This window comes from Borostomias antarcticus, assembly GCF_949987555.1.
Source record: "Borostomias antarcticus genome assembly, chromosome: 23".
In the NCBI taxonomy this organism is placed as follows: domain Eukaryota; kingdom Metazoa; phylum Chordata; class Actinopteri; order Stomiiformes; family Stomiidae; genus Borostomias; species Borostomias antarcticus.
Genome location: NC_140256.1, coordinates 19,271,170 through 19,288,669, shown reverse-complemented (window position 1 = coordinate 19,288,669; position 17,500 = coordinate 19,271,170). Strand labels below are relative to the sequence as shown.

Below are 17,500 nucleotides of genomic sequence, written 5' to 3'. Positions count from 1 at the left end.
AAAGTAATTCCTCACGAGAGAGATGACAAAATCATGGATGGGGTGAGAGTGTGTGTGTGTGTGTGTGTGTGTGTGTGTGTGTGTGTGTGTGTGTGTGTGTGTGTGTGTGTGGTTAAAGCAGTCAAAGATGGTGACAAAGGGTTACCGTGCATTTGTAGTGATGGGGCTGAAGCTGTGGAATAAGCTCTCTCTTAACATCAGGTCTGCCACTCTAGAGACTTTTAGGACCAAACTTAAAACCCACTTGTTTGCTGCAAGTCATTCTTGAGCTGGTGTGTTGTTGTTGTGTGTGTGAGAGGTTTACATGTCTTACTGTAGATCCCCTCTGTCTGTCTTTTTGAATGATTGTCTGAGTGCTGTTTTGCTGCCCCCCCCCCCCCCTATTTTTGTTTCCCCCGGGCTTATGTGAAAATTGGATGATGGGCCGCATTGCAAATAAAAATAACAACATAACAATGCCAAATTTTGCCTGGTCCTATCTATATGATTAGGATGTAATGTAACTAGTTATGCTCAGTTGGATGCTGGCTGGCTGGCTGGATGGATGGATGGATGGATGGATGGATGGATGGATGGATGGACGGACGGACGGACGGAGGGACGGAGGGACAGACAGACAGACAGAAAGACGGACAGACGGACAGACAGACAGACAGATCAGCGGCTGTAGCTCAGTTGGTAAAGTGGGTCGTTCAGTGATCGAAGGGTCAGTGGTTCGAATCCCAGCTCCGACTGCCCACATGTCGAAGTGTCCTTGAGCAAGACACCTAACCCCAAATTGCTCCCAATGAGCAGGTTAGCACCTTGCATGGCAGCTACCGCCATTGGTGTGTGAATGGGTGAGTGAGAGGCCATTGTAAAGCGCTTTGAGTGCCGCTAAGGTGGAAAAGTGCTATATAAGTGCAGTCCATTTACCATTACAGATCGATCGATTGATAGATGGATGGATGGATAGATGATGGATGGATAGATGGTTGGATGGATAGATGATGGATGGATAGATGGTTGGATGGATAGATGATGGATGATGGATGGATAGATGGTTATTGCTGGGCCCACTTCTTCAAGTGTTCTTTCTAATACTGGACCCAAAGTTTGGAAATATGCCTCCCTCTGTTAAAGGGTAGAAACTCCTCAGAAGTAAACAACGATCACCCCATTTCTAAGCTACTGTACCTATCCTGGCTAAAGTTCTTGAATCCATTGTGAACTCTCAGTTAAATAACTTCTTAACTGAAAAACAAATCCTGAGTGAGGTTCAGTCTGGGTTTAGATCAAGACGCAGCACGATAACTGCAGCCGTAGCAGTGACAAATGACATCAGTGACACATTACATCAGTGACACATTACATCATCAATGCACTTGACAAAAAACAAAGCTGTGCGGCCTTGTGTGTTGATTTATCTGAGGCGTTTGATTCAGTTGACAATAAGCTCAAATCAACTCACCTGAAATGTTATTTATAAAGCACATTTAAAACAACCAAGGTTGGCCAAAGTGCTGTACAGCTTCAGAGCAACAAAACACAGCACGCAACAGAACACTACAATACACAATAAGCAATATAAAATACAGAACAATACAGGGGCCATCAGGTGTCCAGCTCAACCTGAGTTGAAGGCCTGGGAGAACAGGTGAGTCTTTAAAGAAGACTTAAAAATCTCTACGGTCTGGGCGGACCTGATGTGCCAGGGCAGACTGTTCCAGGGCCTAGGGGCCTAGGGGCCAGGCAGACCTAATGAGCCAGGGCAGACTGTTCCAGAGCCTAGGGGCCGGGCAGACCTGATGTGCCAGGGCAGACTGTTCCAGAGCCTAGGGGCCGGGCAGACCTAATGTGCCAGGGCAGACTGTTCCAGGGTCTAGGGGCCTAGGGGCTGGGCAGACCTAATGTGACAGGGCAGACTGTTCCAGAGCCTAGGGGCCTAGGGGCTGGGCAGACCTAATGTGACAGGGCAGACTGTTCCTAGGGGCCTAGGGGCTGGGCAGACCTAATGTGCCAGGGCAGACTGTTCCAGGGTCTAGGGGCCTAGGGGCTGGGCAGACCTGATGTGCCAGGGCAGACTGTTCCAGGGTCTAGGGGCCTAGGGGCTGGGCAGACCTGATGAGCCAGGGCAGGCTGTTCCAGAGCCTAGGGGCTGGGCAGACCTAATGAGCCAGGGCAGACTGTCCCAGAGCCTAGGGGCCTAGGGGCCGGGCAGACCTAATGTGCCAGGGCAGACTGTTCCAGGGTCTAGGGGCTGGGCAGACCTAATGTGCCAGGGCAGACTGTTCCAGAGTCTAGGGGCCGCCGCCCCAAAGGCTCGGTCACCTCTAGTCTTCAGCCGAGTCTTTGGGACAGCCAGCAGCAGCTGATTAGAGGATCTCAGTTCTCCTGCTGGGGCATGAAAGTGCAGGAGATCGGCAAGATACTGAGATGCCAGTCCACTTAGAGCTTTAAAAACAAACATAAAAATCTTGAAATCAATTCTAAAAGGCACTGGGAGCCAGTGGAGCGAGGCCAAGACTGGGGTGATGTGGTCGCGTTTCCGCTTGCCAGTAAGGAGACGAGCTGCTGCATTCTGCACAAGCTGCAGGCGACGCATCAGACTGGTCAATACCAACATACAAAGAATTACAATAATCAAGGCGAGTGTTGATGAAAGCATGTATTACTCTCTCTAAGTCTTTGGGGGAGAGATAGCCCTTTACCTTGGCAAGAAGCCTTAGTTGGAAGAAGCTGGTTCTTATGACAGAGCTAGCTTGTCAAATTTAAAATAAATGTCAAAGGTCACCCCGAGATTTTTGACTGAGGAATGGATATTTGGGGAGAAGTGGCCCAACAAACCAGTGGTACAGTGTGAGGGGTCATGACCAAACATAATGACCTCAGTCTTACTTTCATTAAGATTTAAAAAGCTCATGTCCATCCAGGATTTGACATCTCGTAGACAGTCCAGCAGTGGTCGTACGGACTCCTTGCCTTTTGATTTCAGGGGCAGATAGATCTGCACATCATCCGCAAAGCAGTGGAAAGAGATGCGATGTTTCTTAAAAACTGACCCCAGCGGCAGCATGTAAATCAAAAAAAGGATAGGGCCCAAAATGGATCCTTGAGGGACCCCGGAGGTGAGAGGAGCTGTGGATGAGGAGAACTCTCCCGGAGGTGAGAGGAGCTGTGGATGAGGAGAACTCTCCCGGAGGTGAGAGGAGCTGTGGATGAGGAGAACTCTCCTGGGTGGACAGAGGAGCTGTGGATGAGGAGAACTCTCCTGGGGGGACAGAGAAGCTCCGATCTGTCCGGTAGGACTGGAACCATAAAAGGGCAGTGCCTGAGATGCCTACACAGTGTTCTAGACGTGATAATAAAACCCTGTGGTCCACAGAATCGAAAGCAGCAGTTAGATCAAGCAGCACCAGAACAGCAGAGGTACCTTTCAAAAGGGCTGTTTCAGTGCTGTGGCGTTGTCTAAAACCAGACTGGAACATTTCATAAATACCATGGGCATCAAGAAATCATTGCAGCTGAATAAAAACCCCTCTCTCCAAAACTTTAGACAGAAAAGGCAACTGTGAGATAGGCCTAAAATTAGACAGAACAGAAGGATCTAAGTTTTTCTTGTTGATAAGGGGCTGCACTATGGCGTGTTTAAAAGCAGCTGGAACCCTGAGCTAAGGCAGGTATTTATCAGAACAAGAACAGTGAACTCCACAGTACCAAAAACATCTTTAAAAAGACGAGAAGGAATGCTATCAGAGGGACAGTCTGAAGGCCGTAAATTCTTAACCACATTAGATAGTGAGGAGAGGGATACTGACTCAATCTGATCTAGGACAGCAGATAGTGAGGAGAGGGATACTGGTGAGGAGAGGGATACTGGCTCAAACTGATCCAGGACAGCAGATAGTGAGGAGAGGGATACTGGTGAGGAGAGGGATACTGGCTCACACTGATCCAGGACATGGAGGGCTCAGGCCCAGGGGCCACATGCATGGGAGCAGCTGGTCTTAGAGCAGAACATTTTTTCAATAAAAAATGTAAGAGAGCTCTCACAGAGAGAGAGAGTGGGCGATGGCACCATGGGAGAGTTATCACTTGGGTTCACAAGGGAGTTAAAAAATATTGAATATTACCTGAGGCTTGTGACTATTATTGGAGACAAGATTGGATATATACTCCATTTTGGCAGCTTTAACGGCTCTCTGGTAGACTGAAAAACATTCATGCAGAATTTCGAGAGAGAGATAGAGCTTATCCTTTTTCCACTTCCTCTCAGCACGGCGACAAGAGCGTCTCAGAGCGTGTGTGGAGTCATTTAACCATGGCTCAGAATGTGCTTTAGTGCGTTAAGATCTAAAAGGGGCAACAGTCCAAGATATTTGTACACAATTAAAAATAATTACAAGCTCCTCAGAACTGATAGGGCGATTACCATCCAGAGAGCACGACAGTTCATTAAACATGAAAACTGCGATGCAGTCTGAGGGTTTATAGCGTGCAGGCAGCGTGTGGAAACAGGTTTTTACCCTCGAACAGGGGATAGGGGCAGGGAATAGAACAGGCAGATGGTCGGAAATGCATGCTGTTTCACACATTTTATTCACACACACACGGATAAACCATGTGATAAGACAAGGTCTAAGGTGTGCCCTTTCTCATGAGTCGGCCCGGTCACAAACTGAATGAGATTAAAAGAGGCAATAAGATTAACAAAATCATTGACCAGGGGTTTAGATTCACAGCACACATGGACATTGAAATCACCAGAGATTAAAAGGTCGTCAGCCAGAAAATCGGCAAAATCCTGAATAAAGTCCTTATTCGTTTTCGGAGGACGATATACAACCGCAAAAATGACGTGAGAGGACAGGTTCAGTTCAAACAGTTGCAGAGCTGGGATAAGTGTCAAATGGAGTCTGACAACACTGAGGTAGATTTGAACACAGAGGCTACACCCCCGCCTCTGCCAGTGGTCCAGGGCTCTACCCCCACCTCTCCCAGTGGTACCAGGGCTCTACCCCCGCCTCTGCCAGTGGTCCAGGGCTCTACCCCCACCTCTCCCAGTGGTCAAGGGCTCTACCCCCACCTCTCCCAGTGGTCCAGGGCTCTACCCCCACCTCTCCCAGTGGTCCAGGGCTCTACCCCCACCTCTCCCAGTGGTCCGAAGGCTCTACCCCCACCTCTCCCAGTGGTCCAGGGCTCTACCCCCACCTCTCCCAGTGGTCCAGGGCTCTACCCCCACCTCTCCCAGTGGTCCAGGGCTCTACCCCCACCTCTCCCAGTGGTCCAGGGCTCTACCCCCACCTCTCCCAGTGGTCCGAGGGCTCTACCCCCACCTCTCCCAGTGGTCCAGGGCTCTACCCCCACCTCTCCCAGTGGTCCGAGAGGAGCTGAAGAACCAACAGTCAGGAGAAAGGAGTTCGGAAAACGGTGTACACTCACCAGCCCAAAATATCCAGTTCACGAAAGGTGAAAAAGTCATTAAGCAAGAACGTTTTGTTTGCCAGTGACCTAGCGTTTAGCAACGCCATGCACAGATAGTTCCTCACTAGCCGACGCTAGCCGACGTCTCAGCGGCCGAAGAGGAAAGGGAGTAGTGGGAAGCATCAGCGGTGCGGAACACAGGCATGGCAGTGACAGCTGGCCAGTAACAGGACGAGCCGACCCCGTCACCTGCGGCAGCGGCTCGGGGTTGATGGGACGGATCCATCGGCCCCTGGAGCACAATGAGCGTTGGACTGGGAAGTAGCGTCCCTCACAGAGGAGGCCACGATCAGTCACGCACGAGGAGGCCTGCAGGTCAGCCTTGACCCTCACAAGCACGCCACCCCGCTTTCCCCGTCTTCTGAAGCGTTTTTTCCGGGGAAAAGCGTAGGGGACGTGCCACAGGTGAGCGGGAATGTCCGAAAGCACTGGAGGGAAACGTGCAGGTTCACCCAAACAGTACTTTGATTGCAACGTCTCCCCAGCAGCTCTGATGTTTAGGAGAGCTTGGCGATCATAAACTGGGAGAGTAGAGACAGTCCGACAGCAACAAACATAGAGAAATAGAGCAACAGCAAACATATGCTGAGCAGACGAGGCGGATGGCTTGCCAACACAGGCGCCATCTTGCACAATGCACGATCCAAGCTGTTTTTGGCCAGACTCAGTAACACTGGTCTCAGTGATGGAGCGGTAAACTGGTTATCTTGCTAATAGAACACAGTGTGTCTATACTGAGAACCACAAGTCTAGCTTGCTTGAGATTACTAGAGGTGTGTCCCAGGTAGGGCTGGGAAGATTCGTCAACGTGAAATTTATGCGTCGATGAAGTCGGTTCTAATGTGACAAGTTCAAAAGTACACAATGCTAACTGATGCTACACAATGCTCACTCGTTTTTGTATAGTTTGCATCGCAGCGTCCTTTTGGGTTTGTCTTGGGTGAAGTACTCCCACACATTCTAAAGTCTAGGTCGTGCCTTTTTCTCCACTTCACCCTCATGTTGTCTGTTCTCAAGTCCTTTTTTCACTGGCGCTCAACACATTATCTGCCTAGTTAGCTAGTGCTACCTGTAAATACACGGGCCGCCACAGTAAATACTGGAGGCAGTATCGCTTCAATTCTGCCACAACTCTGAATTTAAGACCGAGAAGACAAAAGTATCAACAAGGAGCAATGTGGTTGTCAACCAGAGCAAGATCCTGGTGGGAAATAGGTGGACTACCTAACGTTAATGATGAGCGCTGGTGGTGACAAAACGACTAACGTTAATGCCAAACGACAGAAAATGAGGGTGAAGAAGTGGAGAAAAAGGTGCGACCTAAGGTATCAAAAGTGTGGGAGTACTTCAGTGAAAACAAGAGACGGTGCGATGCAAACTATGTAAAAACCAGTTGGATATCAGCACCACCACAATGCGGGAGCACTGGAACAGGAAACATACGGGGACTATTTCTTCGGAGGACGGGTGAGTTTAGTTATATGCCTCTTTATCTTTCAAACATTACTACCTTAGTTTAGTAATGTCATGTACTACAGGCTGCAGGTAGTAGGCTACGTTGTTATATGTCTCAGTAGCTCTGCAGCTGAGTGTCCTTTCCAAGCCAGCTGCAGAGAGTAACGTTACAGCAGCATAGACGGGTATCTAACTAGCTAACGTATCGTAACGTAACGCATACATACATAGGACTTTTAGTTGTGTATTATTATGGTCTGGTCTGGTGTATTATTCATTTTATTTAGCCAGATATCATACAGACCAGTTACACTCCTTGAAAGTCAACTCTGGTTTGAATGCCGGGAGACAGCCATGTACTGTAGGCTACGTTAGTGAAGTGTAGCCTCCTAGTGCTTAGTCCTAGTGCCTCCTAGAGAACTCTAGGAAGGGGCTACGTAACACCCACTCTGAGGCGACAACGTCACAAAAACTGTCAAGGTATACAATCAGACAACGTTTGGTGATAACAATTTAGCTTACTTTGTAGCTCAAAGTGTCCTCAAAGTAACAATTCCGGTTTTCAAATCTAGCGTCGTTGTGTCGGTTTTAAACTGGGTTGCTAATGTTGACGATAGCGCTGCGACTTGGAATCCTGGAGTTGGGCTGCATTAACTCCCATTCCACCAACTCCTATCTACAGTAACGTTGGTGCAGTAATATGGAATTCTCATACAATGAAGGGGCATCGCTATGCAATATTTACAGGGCGACACTTCACAGAATTCATAGTGATGATTTGTGGTTGTTTTTATATAACTAAATATGTAGGCTACATAAGCTGAAAATATGTATGTAGACTATGATAAGTAATTGTAGGAGAGAACAGTGCAGCACAGTGAATTATAGAAGGAATACTCTAGCATACCTTAGATATTTAATACATTTTTCTGTTTTTATCTTTCCCTATTTTTAGTCCAAGTAAACAAAAGGAGATTGTAGCACAGGTTATCTCAGTGCACAATAAATGATTAGGCTTCAATAAATATCATGATAAATATCAAATATCATGACTGAAAATAGTAAAAAAAGGATACTTTATATTGCATTTAATGGTTAAAAGTTAAAACATAATTAGTGGATGGTGTAGATTGTAGATAAGATAACCAATTAAGTGAATTATTGAAGGAATACTCTAGCGAGAGGCCGGAAGAGGAGCAGTGCCTACAGAAAGCACAGATTCAAGGCATGACCGGAACAAATGACTAATCGTGACTAATCGAAAAAATAATCATTAGATTAGTCGATTACCAAAATAATCATTTATCCCAGCCCTAGTCCCAGGGTTGGGTTTTAGCTCCAGGGTTGTTCAGTATCTTTATAAATGACCTGGGAAAGGTGCATCTGTATGCCAAGCTGCATCTGTATTCAGATGGTTCAGTAGTTTATGCAACTGCTGCCTCTCTGGTTCAAGCTGTTGAAGAGCTCCAGACTGCCTCTCAGTCACTGCAGTCCTCATTTTATGATTTAATGAGTCTTGAATGCTCAAAGGACCAAGTTCATGACATTCACCAGAGCTCGCTCTCAGACAGAGGTTAGTGTTCTGGCAGCTATGGGCAACCCCACTGAGAAGGTCTCCTCTTAGAAATACATTGGTATTTGGTTGGATGACAAGCTGTCTTAGACTGTTCATATTAATTATCAAGAAGCTTAAATAAATAACCAATACTGGGTTTTTATTTCCGAAATAAGGCTTGCTTCCCAAAGGAAGCTAGAAAGAAATGAGTTCAAGCCACTTGTTTGATCAGTGATTGACTGTGGAGATATTTTGTACATGCCTCTACTGTGCTAAAGAAGCTGTACTCTGTTCATCATGCCTCTCTCTCTATGTGTTATCACAAACGTGAAATCACTCACTCACCATTCTACCTTGTATCAGTCGGTGGGCTGGCCCTCTCTTTTTATACACAGACAGCTTCATTTACTTGTATTTGTGTACAAAGGCCTCATCAGGAAACTCCCCCTCTACCTCAGTAGCCTGCTGTCTTTTACTGATGGCGAATATCAGATATGATCCACTAGGTGGTTGCAGCTTAAAGCACCCAGAGCCCTTCTGGATCTCAGCAGGTCTGCTTTTCCTCCTGGGCTCCAGAGGCATGGAGCAGGCTACTAGTTCCCTTGGCCCTGATATTCTAGTGCCCCTTGGGGAGTTTAAAAGTCTTGCTCAGGGCTCTGCTAAGGAGGGTGTAAATGTTTTGTATGGCTGGTTCTGCTGTGGCTGATGCCTTTTGTTTATTTCTGTCAGACTGGGTCTGCTGTATTGAAGTGTTTATCATGTTTATGGAACTGTATGTTGTATTACTGTTTTTACGACAGACTGCTGCTTTCTTGGCCAGGTCACACATGAAAAAGAGACCCAGTGTCTCAATGAGCTTTCACCTGGTTAAATAAAGGCTATAGATAAATCAAATAATTGATGGATGGATGAGATAGATGGATGGATGAATGGATCTCTTACCCTCTGATCATGGCGAAGGACTCGTCACTGGAGAAGTAGGCCGCCCCAGGAAGAACAGTAACCGTCTCCTTACCTGCACACACACACACGCACAAACGCACACACACACAAGTTTTGTCAAACATATGACTAATACTTAACAATTAATCTCACAGTGTATAACAATAATGTGCAGGTTTTCTGTTCTTATTCAGAAGGTTACCAGCGTTGATGAGGTCAGCATCCACCTCCTCCTCTGTGGGGTATGGACCCTACGAGACAAACACACACATCATCATCCGCACGCACACACGCACACACGCACACACACACACGCACAAACACACACACACACACACACACACACACACACACACACACACACACACACACATCATCATCCGCACGCACACACACACACACACACACACACACACACACACACACACTTGCTCAATCATCAAGTCACTCAAGCTGACCATGCTCTCACGAGTCAGCGGTCAGACACAATCAAGTTTCTGATTAGATGAAGCATTGATTTTCTCTCCCTTCAACAAAGGAGCAATCCTCACATCTGGAGAGGAGAGGAGGAGAAGAACGTTGAAGAGGCATGGGTAGAGAGAGAGCAGAGGAGGAGAGAAGGAGAAGAACGTTGAAGAGGCATGGGTAGAGAGAGAGCAGAGGAGGAGAGAAGGAGAAGAACGTTGAAGAGGCATGGGTAGAGAGAGAGCAGAGGAGGAGAGGAGGAGAAGAACGTTGAAGAGGCATGGGTAGAGAGAGAGAGCAGAGGAGGAGAGGAGGAGAAGAACGTTGAAGAGGCATGGGTAGAGAGAGAGAGCAGAGGAGGAGAGAAGGAGAAGAAAGTTGAAGAGGCATGGGTAAAGAGAGAGAGCAGAGGAGGAGAGGAGGAGAAGAAAGTTGAAGAGGCATGGGTAGAGAGAGAGCAGAGGAGGAGAGAAGGAGAAGAAAGTTGAAGAGGCATGGGTAGAGAGAGAGCAGAGGAGGAGAGAAGGAGGAGAAAGTTGAAGAGGCATGGGTAGAGAGAGAGCAGAGGAGATGGAGACAGAGGAGAGAGGACAACACTCATAATCACGACAAACGCGACATTAGCGTAGCGCTGCCTAGAGTATGTCTATGGAGGACCAAACCTGTCAAAATAAATACATAAATAAATAAATGACTCAACAAATGACCAATAAATAAATGAATGAATAAATATGCACAAAAATAAATAAATGAATGAATAAATGCATGCAGTAATGTGTAAATACATACATTAAATTTGATATAAATGTACAAAAGTACATATAAATAAATACATCAATAAATAAATTAATAAATAAATGAATATGGAAATAAATGCAAGAAATAATGAATCAAACAATACATATATAATTTTATACATTTATATCAAACTTAATGTATTTATTTACACATTAATGCATTCATTTATTCATTAATTAATTTATTTTTGTGCATATTTATTCATTCATTTATTTATTGGTCATTTGTTGAGTCATTTATTTATTTATGTATTTATTTTTAATTTTGACAGTTTTGGTCCTCCATTTATGTCCTCCTGTCAACAAGGACCCAACAGACAGCGCTAGAAGAGCAGCAGCCTTTGTTGACTCACACAACAGAGCTCAGTGGAGACTAATAAAGGTTTGGGAGGGACTGTCAGTACCCAAAGGTTGGGAGGGACTGTCAGCACCCAATCGGTTCCAATAGAATCTGCGCATGCACGCCTGATCCGTCATGTATGGCAACTCCACTTGGACAAACTTGATACACGATCCGTTCCACGTTCCGCAAATAATTACGATATGATGAAAATTTAGTTCAAGAGCTAGCTAGCGAACGTTAGCTACATATTTAGACAAGTTCATAGCAGCAAGCTAGTAGCTAGACAGCTAAGCAGACTAGCTAAGGCTAGCGACAAGTTTATAGGAGCTAGCTAGCTGAGCAGAGTATCTAAATCTAATAACTTGGTATGAGTTATATGCATAAATCAATCACCCAAAATGTTTTATTGATCAAGCAAAACAGTCTGGGGAAGTGCAACGCGCCACTGTCACAACGTTGGCTACTACCCTACAGCTAGATGGTGCTGTTGCATCATTTTTAACCATAACCACAAAGCATCCTATAACACATGAGAGCTGACATTCCACTATTAGGCTGCACATAAAATGATAGCTAACGTTAGCTAGCTGAATAGCTGTTCACATCGTATTCGTGGATTGCGGAACGGATCGGATATCGAGTTTGTGGTCGTCAGTGCCCGTTCAGTTCCATTATCAAGTGGTGTTGCCGTACAATAGTCCCTCTCTACTAGTCCCTAAATAGTAGTCCTTCACTACTAGTCCCTCAGTACTAGTCCTTCTCCACTAGTCCTTCACTACTAGTCCCTCAGTACTAGTCCTTCTCTACTAGTCCCTCTCTACTAGTCCCTCTCTACTAGTCCCTAAATAGTAGTCCTTCACTACTAGTCCCTCACTACGAGTCCTTCTCCACTAGTCCTTCTCTACTACTCCCTCACTACGAGTCCCTCACTACAAATCCCTGACTACTAGTCCTTCTCTACTAGTCCTTCTCTACTAGTCCCTCACTACGAATCCCTAACTACTAGTCCTTCTCTACTAGTCCTTCACTGATAGTTCTTCACTACTAGTCCTTCACTACGAGTCCCTCACTACTAGTCCCTCTCTACTAGTCCCTCACTACTAGTCCCTCTCTACTAGTCCTTAACTACTAGTCCCTCACTACTAGTCCCTCACTACTAGTCCTTCACTTCTAGTCCCTCTCTACTAGTCCCTCTCTACTAGTCCCTCTCTACTAGTCCCTCTCTACTAGTCCTTCACTAATAGTCCTTCACTTCTAGTCCTTCACTGCTAGTCCCTCTCTACTAGTCCCTCTCTACTAGTCCTTCACTTCTAGTCCCTCACTACTAGTCCCTCTCTACTAGTCCCTCTCTACTAGTCCTTCACTAATAGTCCCTCTCTACTAGTCTTTCACTAATAGTCCCTCTCTACTAGTCTTTCACTAATAGGCCCTCTCTACTAGTCCATCTCTACTAGTCCTTCACTAAGAGTTCCTCTCTACTAGTCCATCTCTACTAGTCCATCTCTACTAGTCCCTCACTACTAGTCCTTCTGTCTTGCATGCACTGAAATCATGACAGGAAAAATTATTTCATTCATTTCAGTTTCATTTTCATTTGAAGCATCTCCTTGAAGCTGATCAAACTGCCAAAAATGAGCCAATACAGCAGCAAAAATGTTCTTGAACGCGTACCTGGTTGAAGCTGCTCTCATCAAGTGGATTGATAATGTCTACTAACGTACTGCCCCCTTCAATGGCAGAAACATGGTCAGAAAGCCTGGAGGGGACACATTTCTACGTTTCCATAAGATAATTTAAGAGAGAGCATTATTGTGTTTCTGCACAGGGAGGAGGCTGTAAAATGCAGTAATAACGAGCAGCAGTGAGCCGGCCCTCGCACCCCACGCGTGTCGGGGCGGGGCGCCGTTAAAGGGTGTGCTATTTCGGTGTCCAGTACTGAGAGAAACTTCCTGTCACCAGTAGGTGGCGCTCTAAGCGTGACTCAATACCGATGCATAGATGTGTTCAGGACGGTACCTTGATGAAGCGTGAGAAATGTTGTGTAAATCGGACAATGTATGTAGGAGTTATGATGACTTCCTGCTTGACCTGTAGGCGGCGCTATAAGTATGACTCAATACTGACCTACAGATGTGTTCAGGACGCGACCTTCATCAACCCTGAGCAATTTGGAGTAAATGGGATAACGTATGCAGGAGTTATGAGGACTTTCTGTTTCACCAGTAGGTGGCGCTGTAGGTATGACGCAATACTGACTTACAGATGTGTTCAGAATGCAACTTTCATGAAGCGTCAGCAATTTGGTGCAAATCGGACACTGTATGTAGGAGTTTTGAGGACTTCCTGTTTCACCAATAGGTGGCACTATAAGTATGACGCAATATACTGGAACATAGATGTGTTCAGGACAGAACCTTCATGAAGCGTGAGAAATATCGGACAAATTGGATAATGTATGGAGGAGTTATGAGGACTTTTTATGGCGAAATGTCAGAATTTAGCAGGGCGCCACTGCAAGGGTGTTTGGTGAAAACTCAAATTTTTTTTTTTTTTTAACCTTTTGATCACAAAGGTCTTAAGATGAAGCTGACCGAATATGAAGTTGATCAGATGAAATCTGTAGGAGTTCATTAAAGTACGAGGCATGGAAATGGTAAAAACAAGGACAAAATGGCACATTAAGAGCAAAATGGCTGACTTCCTGTTGGATGTTGGGTAAAGGTCCAAGAGACATTTTAGTGTCCCACCGAATTTCGTTCGCCTACATCAAACTGAAAGGTGGGGCTCGCCATTTAAAATTTTCCAGGGGGCACTACTTGAGCCGTTTTGCCACGCCCATTTCCGTCACCCATGAAATATCACATTTTTCACCCTGACTGACGTATCCGCAAAGTTTCATCCGTTTTCATCGATGTTTAGGCCGCCAAAAAGGCATTTGTTTGGGGAGAAGAAGAAGGTAGAAGGTAGGAGAAGGAGAATAATAATAATCCTTACAATTTCACTAGGGCCTCGCACCGCCAGTGCTCGGGCCCTAATAATAATCTGCTTATAGGGATACGCGTGATAACATGTACAGATGTGATCACTATTAGCGGTTTCCACTGTACTAGTCCCTCACTACTAATGCCTAGGAGAATATTAAAGGGAAATTTCGTTAAAAATAAATAAATAAAGCGACATAAATGTAGGGAGTTCAAGTGACATGTCCACTAGCTATTATGAATATTCATAAAGTGGAGAACGGCTTCAGGCCAAGAACTAGGACTGCATTTCAATACTGGAGAGCCTTGGTGCATCAAAGCCTGAACCTGTGTAGAAGGATGAAACAAGAGGTCGTACCAATCCCAGGATGCCGTTCTCGCTCTGCAGGTGGACGGTGATGTCAGGCTGGATGAAGTTGCTGGCCAGCATGGGGATGCCGATCCCCAGGTTAGCTGGAGAGGAGCTTCATCAAGGAACAAACGCCTCCACACCTGGAACATCCTGACTGTGGTGCAGTTCAGAGCCTATCGGGGCAGTCTAACACCTGGAACATCCTGACTGTGGTGCAGGTTAGAGCCTACCGGGGTAGTCTAACACCTGGAACATCCTGACTGTGGTGCAGTTCAGAGCCTATCGGGGAGGTCTAACACCTGGAACATCCTGACTGTGGTGCAGGTTAGAGCCTACCGGGGTAGTCTAACACCTGAAACATCCTGACTGGTGCAGGTTAGAGCCTACCGGGGAAGTCTAACACCTGGAACATCCTGACTGGTGCAGTTCAGAGCCTACCGGGGGAGTCTAACACCTGGAACATCCTGACTGTGGTGCAGGTTAGAGCCTACCGGGGGAGTCTAACACCTGGAACATCCTGACTGGTGCAGTTCAGAGCCTACCGGGGGGGGTCTAACACCTGGAACATCCTGACTGGTGCAGTTCAGAGCCTACCGGGGGGGTCTAACACCTAGAACATCCTGACTGGTGCAGTTCAGAGCCTACCGGGGGAGTCTAACACCTGGAACATCCTGACTGGTGCAGGTTAGAGCCTACCGGGGGAGTCTAACACCTGGAACATCCTGACTGTGGTGCAGTTCAGAGCCTACCGGGGGAGTCTAACACCTGGAACATCCTGACTGGTGCAGTTCAGAGCCTACCGGGGGGGTCTAACACCTAGAACATCCTGACTGGTGCAGTTCAGAGCCTACCGGGGAAGTCTAACACCTGGAACATCCTGACTGTGGTGCAGGTTAGAGCCTACCGGGGGAGTCGAGAGCTCGAGAGGTAGAGTAGCCACCTGGGAATCGGAAGGTTGCCAGTTAGATTCCAGCTCCTCCCAGCAGCGTGTCAACGTGTCCTTGGGCAAGACACTGAACCCCAAATGGCTCCCAATGAGCAGGCTGGCTCCTTGCATGGCAGCTGGAGTGTGAATGTGTGTGTGAATGGGTGAATGAGAGGCCACTGTAAAGCGCTTTGGATAAAAGCGTTATATAAGTGCACTCCATTAACCATTTACATTAACCTTGAACACTTCCTCTTTCAGGGACACATGAAGAGTCCAAAAAACACATATTCCACATTAGATTTACATTACATTGATTAGTCTAGTTGATTTAGACTTGTCTAGTCTGTCTAGTACTGCTAATCTGTGCCCTTAGACGAGACAGCACCCCAGAGAAAGCAGGCGGTTTTGTCATGCGGCATTATTCTGGGTGTGGTCTTGTCATTATTCTGGGTGTGGTCTTGTCATGATTCTGGGTGTGGTCTTGTCATGATTCTGGGTGTGGTCTTGTCATGATTCTGGGTGTGGTCTTGTCATTATTATGGGTGTGGTCTTGTCATTATTCTGGGTGTGGTCTTGTCCTTATTCTGGGTGTGGTCTTGTCCTTATTCTGGGTGTGGTCTTGTCCTTATTCTGGGTGTGGTCTTGTCATTATTCTGGGTGTGGTCTTGTCATTATTCTGGGTGTGGTCTTGTCATGATTCTGGGTGTGGTCTTGTCTTTATTCTGGGTGTGGTCTTGTCTTGGTGAAAGGGTGTGGTCTTGTCATTATTCTGGGTGTGGTCTTGTCAGTATTCTGGGTGTGGTCTTGTCATTAGTCTGGGTGTGGTCTTGTCAGTATTCTGGGTGTGGTCTTGTCTTGGTGAAAGGGTGTGGTCTTGTCATTAGTCTGGGTGTGGTCTTGTCATTATTCTGGGTGTGGTCTTGTCATTATTCTGGGTGTGGTCTTGTCATTATTCTGGGTGTGGTCTTGTCTTGGTGAAAGGGTGTGGTCTTGTCATTAGTCTGGGTGTGGTCTTGTCTTGGTGAAAGGGTGTGGTCTTGTCATTATTCTGGGTGTGGTCTTGTCTTGGTGAAAGGGTGTGGTCTTGTCATTATTCTGGGTGTGGTCTTGTCATTATTCTGGGTGTGGTCTTGTCATTATTCTGGGTGTGGTCTTGTCATTATTCTGGGTGTGGTCTTGTCATGATTCTGGGTGTGGTCTTGTCAGTATTCTGGGTGTGGTCTTGTCTTGGTGAAAGGGTGTGGTCTTGTCAGGTGAAAGGGTGTGGTCTTGTCAGGTGAAAGGGTGTGGTCTTGTCTTGGTGAAAGGGTGTGGTCTTGTCAGGTGAAAGGGTGTGGTCTTGTCAGGTGAAAGGGTGTGGTCTTGTCAGGTGAAAGGGTGTGGTCTTGTCAGGTGAAAGGATACCATACATGCCGTCCTCAAACTCCAGAGCGGCCCTGCGGATGATGCGCTCACGGACGATGTCAGAGTCCTTCTTGGGTTTGGGTTTCTCCGTTTGGCTCTTCTGCACTGTGCGTCGCTGAAGAGAAGACGGAGAGGGAGAGAGAGAGAGAGAGATGACATTGAAGGAGGGATGTAGATGGAAGCAGAGGGAGGGAGAGTGAGTGATCTATCCCCGTGTAAAGCCTTGCCAATCTACATATAGTCAGTTGCAGATTAAATATTGGCCAAGGTTCTTGTGCATTCCAGGGGGCTCGTTCATGGAATAATCTACCAGTGGACATTAAACAGGCTTCTAACCAAATGTTAAAGCCAAAGTTAGAAGGTGGCTCCTGGTGAAGGTCCTCCAATAAGAGGGCCGGTCAGAGGTCAGGTCAGGAAGGTTTGTTGCAATAATGTGAACAACTCTGGTTAGGAAATGCGCTATACAAATAAAGCTTTGATTGATTGATTGATTGAATTCTTAACAGACTGTTATATAGATTGTGTATGTGAGGATTTGAAGTATTGAATGATGGGAATTGCTTGTGTGCTGTATGTTCCGTTGTGTACTGTATGTTTCGTTGTGTACTGTATGTCTAAGACCAAGGACCACCATGGAAATAAGTCTGCAACTTTATTGTGTATTTCTGGAGGATTTGTTATAGAATTTAATGTGCAAGGTGCAATGTATTTTTTAATCAATAGTCAAATAAAAAAAAACTGCTTCTACTAATACTATAGTGGATTCTTAACGTGCCGAACTGAACGAGAGACAATGAGAGACTAGCCATGTTGTT

General features: G+C 46.3%; 1 protein-coding gene across 1 annotated transcript in view; it reads right to left on the bottom strand.

Annotated features, from left to right (window-relative positions):
- The window catches only part of oxct1a (3-oxoacid CoA transferase 1a), a gene marked incomplete at its 3' end in the record, with an annotated part of 94,336 nt that overhangs the window by 24,033 nt on the left and 52,803 nt on the right, over positions 1-17,500 (bottom strand). Inside the window, exons 9-12 of the mRNA XM_084456894.1 lie at positions 16,686-16,800; positions 14,360-14,454; positions 9,618-9,666; positions 9,416-9,488 (exon numbers count right to left, since the gene is read on the bottom strand). Of these exons, the coding sequence (XP_084313020.1) occupies positions 9,416-9,488; positions 9,618-9,666; positions 14,360-14,454; positions 16,686-16,800 (332 nt within the window). The remainder of the gene's footprint in view (positions 1-9,415; positions 9,489-9,617; positions 9,667-14,359; positions 14,455-16,685; positions 16,801-17,500) is intronic.